Source organism: Antrostomus carolinensis, unplaced genomic scaffold, assembly GCF_000700745.2.
Source record: "Antrostomus carolinensis isolate BGI_N321 unplaced genomic scaffold, ASM70074v2 scaffold6208, whole genome shotgun sequence".
Lineage (NCBI taxonomy): Eukaryota > Metazoa > Chordata > Aves > Caprimulgiformes > Caprimulgidae > Antrostomus > Antrostomus carolinensis.
The window spans coordinates 5,175-17,242 of record NW_010330808.1 but is presented as its reverse complement, the minus strand read 5'-3'; the positions used below and the strand labels follow the sequence as shown (position 1 = coordinate 17,242).

Below are 12,068 nucleotides of genomic sequence, written 5' to 3'. Positions count from 1 at the left end.
ACAACGGGGCATGTTCGGTAGATGTACCGATTGGGAATACAAAATCGTATTTTGGCAGAACACTCTGTTCAGCTTCCATTTCAGCTATTTTCAAGAATATGAGGAGAGGTGATAATATCAGTGTGTCTGCAATAAATTATAAAGGTTGGCTCATTTATATCTTCATTGTGGAAACCTCTGTAAAGTTAAAAGATACTTAGCAATGCAATTCTTTGCACCTGTTTTCAGCTTTAGCCCAGCATGCTAGGAGATATTAGCATAACTTTTGCTCAGTGAAGGAAAACAGAGATAATATCATCTTAGAAAGAAGGATGTTAGGGTCTGATCCAAAGTCCCTGCATAAGAAAATTTCCTTTGATAGTGTAGGCTTTGGATCAAGCCCTAAGACTGTCAGGCAGCATCAGTACTATTGTCAAGATGAGCAGAAGAGGCATGAACTGGAACAAGTGACTTACCAGACTTTTCTTCCTCTCTGTTCAGCCTCCACAAATTCTCTCCAAATCTTATCCTGTTGAACCTGGTCCTGCTGCAGTGCTGCCTGCTTGTCTGCCCAGGCCAGAGCAGCTGGTTGTGCAACGACAGGTCTTCTGGGTTGGGTGCTGCCAAGAGACACAAGAGGAGCTGAGGCTGCTTTTCCCAGAGGTGTGGTTGCTGCTTGCGAAGATCTAACCAAGGTATTTCTCCTGAATCCAGAAACTTTTCCCAACTTGTCCATTTTGAGACTCTCTGTACCCTCAGTATTATTAAGGTATATGGTGACTGTTAGGAAAGTTCAACCAGTTATTGTTTACACTTTCAAAACTCCTTCTCTCCTAACGTTTTCTTTTAGCTGCTGCTTTGGAGTGCTTTCAGAAAACAAATGTGCACAGCAGCACTGACAGGCAGTGCTCGGCACTGTTTTACTTCCCTCTTATTTAATGCTTATTTCTTACTGCTTTATGTTGCTTCGTTGGTTGAATGCTGAAGGAGTTTTCATGGTAACAGCAATTTTGTAAGAAATTACTATTACTCAAATCCATCCGACCTCCATCTGTAACCAGCAGACTCTCAGTTTACGAGGTGATTACTGCTGCACGCAGCTGAGACCACCCTCTATTCAAAATCCTCATAATCCTCCTAAAGTCTGGTTTAGTAGCAAAAGGTGCTGTGGAGATTGCTGCTGAGTATAGCAGGAGGACTTTTGTTGTGGTTATGTAGCAGAAGCAAAATCTCCTGAAAGCTGCTGGTTTCCCTGGTGTGTTTACTGTCTCCATTGGAAACGAGTCTTACTTGTGAATATTCACCAGAAAGGGAGCAGTCCCAGCGGGACAGCTGCTAGGCTCTTTCTTGTTTAAAATAAAGTATTTCAACAAATCTGTGCTTTGAAAGCTCCTTATTTTCAGATTTTTAAAAAAGAGCAACCAGAGATGATCCAGGGTCCTTTTTAAGTGCTTAAGAGGTTTCTGTAGAGGATATTAAGCAACTATGAGAAGTAGTTTTTAAGTAACTTTAAAGCACTATTCATATACAAAGTGAGAATTTTCAAAACGGTGTCCAAAATGTCAGTGTTTTTCTTTACAGTTAGCCTGTTGAGCTTTTATGGAATGAAGTCACTTCCTCAAGTATTTGTGACCTTGCAGGAAAATGGAGTATTTTAAGTATAAATTTCCTCTGAAATTCTTGACTGACTTGTTTTTGAGTAGTGTGGATTAGCTCCAGATGCATTCTAGCCTCTTGCTTCATCTTCCCAGTAAATGCTAATGAACTTTGAATCTGCTTTTTTAGGGGTTTTTTGGCAAATGTATTTGCTTGCAGTATTGGGAAATACATGCTGAATTTGGCTTTGAATTTCTTTTAAAATAGTTACAACTATACAACAATCCAAATACTTCATGCAGACATATTTGAGCAAGGAATGCTTCTATATTTGGAAAAATTAATCTGACTTTGAAGACTGCAATAACATAACTTAAAAAGAGGTAGGCTCTGCCTCAAATCACAATATTTGCTTTGGGTTTGAATTAAGTTTTAGTAGACTTTTTGTTTGTTTGTTTGCTTGTTTTTCTGAGATAATTGAAACCTAAACCATGGTTTTCATCTGTTTCAGCGAAAAAAAGTCATCTATCCATACAGTGTTATTATGAACTGAAGAAATGAACTGTTTGACAACCTGGCCTGACAGTTGTTTCTGTTCCTCTTGTGGAATCTACTTATCCTGCTGCATTCATTCCACAGTCCTTTCCACTTTGGAACATGTGCAGCTTGTTGGAGAATGGAGTTTTAGCAGCATCTAACTGCTTTAAAAGGAAGCTGAGGCATGTTTGGAAGACTGAATGCATTAATCAGTGCTCATGGGATTTTACCTTCTGATCAGGTCAGGAAAGGATCCTGATGGGAAGTGTGTTCATGTGCATGGAATGCTTTTTAATTCTTGTTTACAACGTTCTTGTGTTATTTTAATTCTAATCCTTCCAGTCAATTTCTGAAAATTAAACATAATAATAAACTAAAAATGGTTATTGAGCTGAGTACATTAGCTTCCAAATGACTACTTGTAGCCACTGAGTAAACTGGATGGAAGGATTACAAGCAGGTGTTTAAAGTCTATGCCATTGAGTGGTGTCTGCAAAGGTGCAGGAGTTGCAACTGTCCTGCTTTTGATGCCCGGCTACGAATTGCCTCTCAGAACATCTTACTGAAAGTCAACTCATAGGTTACAGCCAGACCTTTCAGTGGTGCTCAGTGACAGGACAAGGGGCAACAGGCACAAACTGGAACACAGGAAGTTCCAGCTGAAGATGAGGAAAAACTTCTTTGCTGGGAGGGTGACAGAGCACTGGAACAGGCTGCCCAGATAGGCTGTGGAGCATCCTTCTCTGGAGTTGTTTAAAACCCACCTGGATGCTGCCCTGTGCAACCTACTCTAGATGTACCTGCTTTGGCAGGGGGGTTGGATGGTCTCCAGAGGTCGCTTCCAATCCCTACCATTCTGTGATGCTGTGATCTGTTGGTCTAAGACCCCAGAAAAGAAGATGCCAGAGGAAACCTCAGAAAAGACAGAAGTCTTAACTGTTTAGGACTTCTTTAGGCTTTAAAAAAAGTAAGCTATGAGTCTTATGTTCAATACCTATGCAGGTATTGAACACTTCAGAGTGTTTAAGGCATTTCTGTGGAAATAATAGATGGGAATGGGATAATGGCTGTTTAAATAAGTGGGTTTTTAAAAATATAATAATATGACTTTAAAATGTAGCTGCTGTTCCAAAAACAGGTTGCTAAGAGCTAGTATTTTGAAAATTATCCCATTTTCTGTTGGGACCAGAAGTCATGAAGGGAGTGGTTAGGAGCGCAAGGATGGCATTTCTGGGTGTTCCTCTGGATTCTTTACTGGATTTGCTAGTAGCCCATTTAGGTGCTTTACTACATTAACACCGAACTGCTGCAGATACTGAACTGTTCCTCTCATATTCCCACCTGCCAGATTAGCGTTTTATTTGTTCATTACAACAACTTGGGGCATTTAAACAGGGAGCTCATTTGAACTGGTATGGCTTGATTTACTGTGTGCTTTTCATCCTGTAGTAGACTAGGTTGATGTTTATTGTGGCTTCATGACATATGTATCTATGTAAATTGATTATATCATCTTTATTTTTTCCAGTTGGGGATGTGACATTTGAAAAAAGTTATGAGTGTCACTGTAAGAGATGGTGCCATTGCTTAGGAATTTGTTCTGGGATTAGTTTATCTGACAAGCAGTGCCGGTGCCCATCATTCTGAGAAAGAGCTTGACTCAGGTTAGTCTTTTATTGTTGTTGGGCAAGTGATGATAGGCACTACAAATTAATCTGTGAAAAAAAATTTAGTTACTTCCCCCATAAGAGGAAAAAATGTCTAGAGAGGATTTTTATAGAGGAAAATGTTCAGGTGTTTAGATGATCCATTTTTATTTGACCACAAGAGGGTATTACAGTATCAGTTATGCAAGGCTTGAGCTAATGTGTGACTTTATATGCGCTGCCTTATTTTTAAAATACAGATTTCTGGAAACTGATTATTTAAATTAAGCGGTAGGTAAGAAAATCAGGTTTTGTATGTCAGCATTTAATGTCCTGGTACAAAGGCAATTTCTTACCCGTTTTTTCTAAAAATTGTTTTGTTTTTTATAGTAACAAGCTTCTTGAAGCTTGAGAAGTTCTCATTGATTTCACTGGAAGACAGGAGCTTCAGAGGCTTGTCCAAAACACTGAAAAACTTGATGGAAATTGCTTGGTTAAATGCGAGAATATATATCAGTTACAGAAAGGAAATAGTAACAGGAGATGAATGTGTTGCTGCTTTGGTTGGAGGTGCACATTGGTCCAGGATGGGCAGAGTCAGTGGACTCTGATCTGATTTTCCCATGTGGTCCTATTTGCAGGTATAAGGTCTGAAATCTTTTTTAATCTGATTTGTGTTTCCCAGGTTTCCTGTTTACATTCAAGTCTCCTACAGTATACATGCAATATTGGTTTACATTTTTTCCTAAGTCAGTGCTATGTTGGGATACTTTCCAAGAAGACCTACTTTTGAAGGTAGGTCTTCTAAACTTTAAGGACAGTGTTGCCAAACGTTCATGCCAGGTTTTGGACAGTTCAGACCATGGAAGAGGGAGGTAGAAGGATATCTGTGTTCTCCCACTCCTAGATCTGCTGCTGAATTTAGCAGAAGATACATGGTATGCCTGCCTGTCTCTCAACAGACCCACCTGTAAAAGAATAAAGATCACAGCCATATCACATTATCTGTGAAGAACAAATTTCTGAGGGGTGTGATTGTGATTTGATGGACAGCAAGGCAATTTTTGTATAAGAAGGGTTATGTTTGTGAGATATTAGAGAGATTTAAGAAACACACACATTTAAAAACACAAGTGCAGTGTATATATCATGTGAATAAGAGGCAGGAGCAAGATCATCAGCCAGAGGAGAAGGCAGCTCTCTAGAGAACGTCTTTTCACAGCTAATCACCATTCAGAAGATCTCTGTCATTTCACGAATGGGATGGAGACCCTCATGTAAATCTTTTGATATGAGTAGCATTGCCTGCCTCAGATAGTGACACTTCTGTTGTTACCATCAACTTCCTCAAATGAAACAAGATCAGTCAAGTGCGAGGATGCTGAGCACCCAGCCGAGAAGTGAGAATGGCAGAGCATTAGTGTGGTGCTTTCTCGCTGTCCTGGGTGTTAACCAGCAAGGACCCTAGAAAACCCGGAGGTGACAGATCCTGCTGACAAGCTGTGACTTGGTCTGGCAGGAGCAGAGTACCTTGGGTCACTGTATGCAGCCAAAATGAAAACAAGTCCTGCAAACTACCAGTTTGGAGTAAATCTCCTTTTCAGCAATTATGTAGATACTTGATTAAAGGCCTCAAGCATTAAGTTTTGCTGGAGCTTTCATAAAAAAATATGAACTTCTTTCTTGTCTTCATGGAGTTCTGCTGAGAGCCTGGCAAGTTGAGCGTCTGTTGCGTCGGCAGCGTACAAATACCACGGAGGGAATGTCTGCTTCCACTGACACAGAGTCTGACACTTCAAATGAAATCAAAGCTGGAATGCAGACTGTAAGAAATCTGTTGTGAATTTTTTTCATCCCCTTCTTTTAATACAAATTCTAGTGTTACAGAATATGTTAGCTACTGATATGCAGTTTTCTTTATTTGAAACAAAAATTGTTTATTAGAAAAAGTATTATTTACTTGAAAAAAATATTAAACAGCAGCTATTCCATAGCATATGCAGGCCTGTTACATTAGAGTCTTCTGCTTAAAACTGCCACCTAAGCAAGGTGAAGGGATTTCAGGGAGGGAGCACTGCAGGGCTGGTGGGTGAGTAGGGATGTTTTGAAGTATCTGGTTTGAGGAGAAAGTGGTCCTCACTGGCTGAGTCTTATGTTTTCAGTTGGTCTTTCACATAATTTCAGTCTTAGAGGCTAGATCCTGGCAAGAAGTGCAATACTGCCTGGACAACCAAAGTTGTTTTGGTTAGTCAGAGTTGTTCAAGTCACATCTTCACCACGGCAGGGAGCTCTGGTAACTGCATAGTGGAGCTTGGCTTTATTCTGTTCATCCTCGCTGTTTTCTTGCACTGCCCATTAACAGGTCTAAGAGAATTTCAGTATATAAAGTGATTAAGTGCTTCTGGAAAGGCTGTGCTTTATACTGCTTAAGTACCTAAGGCAGCAATTTGACCCCTGAAGTCTGGCATAGCCCTGCTTTTCTGTGCTCCTGTGGTATGCGTCTGTTAACAATATCGGCTTACAGGTCAGTTTGTAACAGCTGGGAGAAGCTGCTTCACAAATACTACAGAGATTCTGGTTTCTCTCTCTGCTACCAGGGGCACTGTAATACTTATAGAAGCATTTTATCCTGTGAATTACAATATTCTAGGTGTGTATCACTAGGTATTTTACTTTTCAAGAATTTTTTTCAGTTATTTTTTGGCTTATTCTCTGTTTCTTAGCTGTCTCCTTCAGCAGCTAAGAGTCTGTTTGTTGATCTGCACTTTAATGCACAGTAAGTTTAATTTACCATCTGCTTACCATATTCAGAAAGGACATTAACTTTCTGTTCTGATGTCAGATACCAAAAATTCTCTGCTGCAAGTTAGGCAAAGTTTTCAAGTTGAGGTACATAAAATTTGTTTTAAATTGTGTCTCTGGCTATTAAGAGAAAGGGAGCTGGTTTTTTCAAATGCTCCTGACCTTTGCAAGTTCTGTTGGCTGGGAATTGAGCTAGTTCCCTTTAGTTTTTTTTTTTTCAAGATAAGTGTCAGAGTCTAAAATTGGAAAGTCTTGTCTTGAACATGTCAATCACAAGCTTTATCTGTTTATCAGCAAAGCTTTTAGCATCTTCATAGCTGCTTTCTATTATTGTAGGTTTCCTTCTTAAATGTAGAAACTAGTGTTAAATCACACTTCAGGCTGGTGTTTGGCCAACTCTGACATTTGGGGATTAGAAAGAAGTTCTTCCTAAAGTTAGGATTTTCCCATAACTGGATGTAGAGGGTTTTGTGTATAGCCTTTTCTCTGATATACTAGAATCTGGTGCTAAGTTTCCTGAGATCATAGGAGAATTCAGGTCTGAAAGGACCTCAGGGGGTCTCTAGCCCAACCTGCTCTTCAGAGCAGGGTCAGCTATGAGATCAGACAAGCTGCTCAGGACTTCATGCCATTGGTCTTGAAAGCTTCCAAAAGATGACTACATCATATTTTTGGGTAATTGTGTTTCACCACTTGGCTGTCCTCATGATGAAGAAGTTTTGCCTTATATACAGTCAGAACCTCTCTTGCTTCAACTTGTGCCCATTTTATTTTGTCCTGCCACTGGGCACCACTGTAAGCAGCCTGGCTGCTTCTTGCCAGTAACCTCCTTGCAGGCACTGGAAGACTGTTCTTGGGTCTCCCCACAGCCGTCTCTGCTCCAGGCTGAGCAGGATTTGATCACCGGTCACATTGCCTGTGTTACACAGGTTTGTCAGACCTTTACCTAACTCACTGCATTCTCTATCCCTGCCTGCTTTTGCCACATGTGCTTCTCATGCCCAGCAAGGCAGATGGTCCATGAGACCTACAAAGGAAGGTACCAGAGTGTATCAGGAAAGCACACTCTGTTTTGCTGTTCTTTCCTTGGATCACCTGTGCTGTTCTGTGGTTCAGTTCAGCCTTATACCTTTTAGGGTTGTAGAAAGCTTATTTGTTTTGCTATGGAGCTGGAAACTTTTACTTCCTGGAGAAATGGACAGACGGAACAATGTGAAATCTTCCTGGATGTGTTTGGAACTTTGTATTTTTAGCTCAGTTGTTCAACAGTTCACATGCCAATACTCAAAACAGTAAGGCAAAAATGAAAGGAAAACAGCTGCGTCCCGAGACCTTAGGGCCAGAGCAGCCAAGTGGACTTTGAACACCTTTCAGACTGGACTTTCATTGTACCAGATGTTTCATTAACAATCCTGTTAATGGTTTTATTGAAGAGAATGAGAGCCTGGCTCTTAGGATGGGCTATATTCCAGTTTTCCCAAATGGATGGGGTCGGGCTTTTTTCAGTAGTACCCAGTGACAGGACAAGGGGCAATGGGCAAAAACTGGAACACCAAAAGGTCCACACAAACTTTAGGAAAAACTTCTTTACTGTGAGGGTGACAGAGCACTGGGACAGGCTGCCCAGAGAGGTTGTGGAGTCTCCATCTCTGGAGGGGTTCAAAACCCACCTGGACGCTTTCCTGTGCAACCTATTGCAGGGAACTTGCTTTGGCAGGGGGGTTGGACTAGATGATCTCCTGCGGTCCCTTCCAGCCCCTACGAGTCTGTGATTCTGTGATTCCTTCTTGATGATTTGCTGCAGCATTCCAGGTGACTGATAATTTAAACCATGAAAAAAGCATTCTGCATATTGCCTTGGTTCTTGTCTGTTGTGCATGCTAAGGATACTTTAAATGCGTTCTAAATTGTTTAAGATAGACTAAACTGTACAAAATTAGTTGAGTCAGTTGAGTTAGTCACACACACAGGCATCTACTTCACTTTAGAAAGTCCTAGAATACTTGAGAAATCCATGCAGGACCAGCAGATCCATTGCAAATCTTCAAGAGACCTGTGTCTTTCTATGACAGCCAGAGGGAAAGGCAGGAACATCTGGCTCTCAGATTGCACTGGATAACTATAGATGCATGAATAGTCACATCTGAGGTCCACTTAAGAGTGTTTTTCAAGCAAATCTCCCAATTATCTCCACTTACTCTATTTTGGGTTCTGCTACGGGGTGGTCTTGGAATACATAGGCTGTGGGGACTCCTAGGTGGCTGCTGGAGAAGGCAAGCTGCACCCACTCTCCAGCTGCCCGTGGGCATTAACACTGCAGATGAGGAAAGAGCAGGCAGCCCCTGGCCAGTTAAAGGGTTAAATGTCCTTGTGAGTCCTTAACAACAGTTGGCTTCACTCCACAGGTCCACACTACCTGCTACTGTAGATACATTCACTAAACCTCCATTACCTGTAAGGACGGTGGAGATCCCCTTATGGAGTCCTGCATGCAGATGTCAAAAATGAGATTTCTTAGTATGAGAGAAAGGTATAGCTACACCTACACTAGGAAAAATGTGCCAGGACCCACCCTCTGGGTGGGAATTGGAAGCATTCTCCACCTTAGTGGAGGAAGTTTATTATTAAGTGACTGCATTTTATTGCATGACATTTTCTGTTACTAATTTTCTGTTTAAAAAGGAACTTAGCCAGGAGGGAGAATTTGGGTGGGACTTCACAGAAGAAATAATTTAAATTTCCCATCTTGTACTGGAGTAAAGTATGTGGTTTTTTTCTCCTCTATTTGATACAGTTTATATTCCTAATTCCAGCCATTCCTCTTTTGTAAGAATTTTGTTTATATACTTGAACCTGACAACTGGTGAATTAAGGATATATTTGGACTGCTTTTTTTTTTTGCAAGTCTGATTATGAAAACCACCTATGCCATTAGCATAAGATAAAAAGCAGAAACTTTCTTATATTTGTAGTTCCAGTAGGAGAGCAGTTCACAGGAGCTAGTTTTGTTGGCAAATGAGAATATCCATTTTGGAAATAGCCTGTTCTAGCTCCTAATTAAAATGGGACCATACTCTTGCAAACAGCTAATTGAGGGACTTTGCAACAAGCAGCTCTGTGCTGTATCTGTTTGCTCTTTGCTCTTTGCCTGCTCCCATTCCTCCAGGGTCTCATTAACTTGCCATGATGTCCATATTCACCTTGGCTGCATACCTTAACTTGCACAAACCTACAGTTTTGCAGGAGGACTAGAAAACAGCAACAGTCAAAGCAGGCTCCTCAAACCGCTGCTTCTTTTTAAAGCTTTTATCACAAAATACAAATTAAAATACCATTTTTAACCTAAAAAGAGAAAGCAGTTTATCTTGCTTTTCTACATACCTTTGATTATGGTGAGCGCTCACTTTCATTTCTTTAGAATAAGGACTTTTCAGTGCCATGGTGTGTGACGGCTGCTTTACTTTATGCTTTGTTTTATGGACTCTACTGTTGGTACTGTTGTTAGAAGTAAATAGACTTTGAGCAAAAGATCACACCATAGCAACCCTCAGCTTCTGTTTACAGTTCAAATAAACGTCTGTGCCTTGGAAATTTATGTCCTGAAGAATTTTCTAAACCAGTGCGCTAATTGGTTTAATAACAAAAGGATTAATGCAGATAAGTTGAAGACAAATTTACACTCAATATTTAAATGGTGAATATTTTTATTTATTAAAAGCTGCCAATAAATAATACATCACAGCCACTCAGTAGGGAGAGGGTATTTTTTCAAGTTATTTATCATATGAGAAAGTGCATGACAGTTCTGAAAGAGAGATTCATGTGAGCACTCAGCAGAATATGATTTCTTCCATTAAAATCAATAGTAATAATCTCTTTGTTTATGGGAGCAATTATATGTATATTTTGAAAACCCAAACCAGTTGGTTTATGATTTCCTCACCTTTTGGGTAAAGAAGTATCTTGTACTCAAGCAAAACTTCTATTGGAAGCTGGACATTTGGCTTGAGAAAAGCTAGTGGAATGAGTTATGAACTTATGAAAATCTTTGTTGCAGGGGGACTTTAGGCCTTTAAAAGCTATGCCAGGAAAGGACATCTTTTTCTTTCTGCGACTGACACTAAAGACACTGTTGCTAGCAGTGCTTTGGGTCGTTTTTTAATATGCAAATTGGCAAGATTTTATTCCAAAGAGTAATCATCCCTTAGAGACTTCACCTATACATTTTTGGCACGGAGAGTGGCTGGGGAGCTGATTTGAAGACAGGGCGGGGTTAGGTATGTGTCTGATGCTTCTGATTTGGTTCTGGCACATGTCTGTGAGTACTGTGGCATATCTATGTTTTAATTTAAATACAAATGTGGTATCTGGCCAGCTGATGGTGTAGCTTCTGATGATATCACTGGACAAATGAAGCACGTGTAATCCCAACCAAAACTGGGCCAACCAACAGGTCCAGTGGTTGTGAGCTGGGTTTACTGTTCAAAAAATGTTTGCTTTAGCACAAGAAGCTGTGTTGCAATGCTGTTTGGTGTTCTTCAGCAACATACTAAATGTAGCAATGTGCCATTGCATGGTCGGAATTTAAATTAATTGGTGGGACGAGAGGAAACGGCCTCAAGTTGCACCAAGGGAAGTTTAGATTCGATATGAGGAAGAATATCTTTACTGAAAGGGTTCTCAGGCATTGGAAGGGGTTGCCCAGGGCAGTGGTGGAGTCCCCATCCCTAGACCTATTTAAGAGTCATCTAGACATAGTGCTTAGGGACATGGTTTAGTCAATGACTTGTCACTGTTGGGTTAATGATTGGAATCAATCATCTTAAAGGTCTTTTCCAATCCAGGTAATTCTGTGATTCTTAAAAATACCATCTAAGTAGCAAATCTGACATCAATGATCCTCAAATGAACCAGATAAAATGTACTTTGTAGAATATTTTTTATCTCTTCTGTTCTGAGGTGAAGACCTGAGGGTCAGGTGCTACCCTTGAATTCATTCAGCATATAGAGCAGAGGGACCATGTATATAGGAACCAGGGGCCACCAGGTATAGGATATTCTATATCTGCACACCCTAATGAACTCAGCAGAGTGGAGTCATGTTTTAGGCTGGGGGCAGTGGGTACAGTGTATCTCGGTGCAGACTGGTTGGCTGGCTGGTACTGGAGAGGTGGAAAGCCTATGGGGCAGATCGTGGGGCAGCCTTCAGGAGGGCTAGAGAGCCTGGGGGTAGCTGTGGGGTGAGGTGTGACATGGGTGGTGGAAGGCGGGTGGGTGTGGAAGTGTTGGGGTAGCATTGCAGCAGGGGTGGTACTGATGACTATTTTGGGGGATGTGGTGTGTGGCATCCATGGTGGGGCTGTGCCTGTGGGTGTGAGCACCAGAACAGCCCTCATCAGCACAAGGAGCTGAGGAACAGAGGTGGTTTTAATATGGAATGGCTGTGAAACTGGGGAATCCTCAAAGTACCTCCTCCCTGATAGAAATGATCAGAAAAATGAAATAGCT

General features: G+C 41.0%; 1 protein-coding gene across 1 annotated transcript in view; it reads right to left on the bottom strand.

The window, feature by feature from the left end:
• CIMIP5 (ciliary microtubule inner protein 5) overlaps positions 1–874 on the bottom strand; it is a gene marked incomplete at its 5' end in the record, with an annotated part of 3,580 nt that extends 2,706 nt beyond the window's left edge. Inside the window, 2 exon segments of the mRNA XM_010173016.2 lie at positions 456–745; positions 747–874. Coding sequence (XP_010171318.2) covers positions 456–745; positions 747–874 — 418 coding nt within the window.
• Positions 875–12,068: the final 11,194 nt, after the last annotated feature.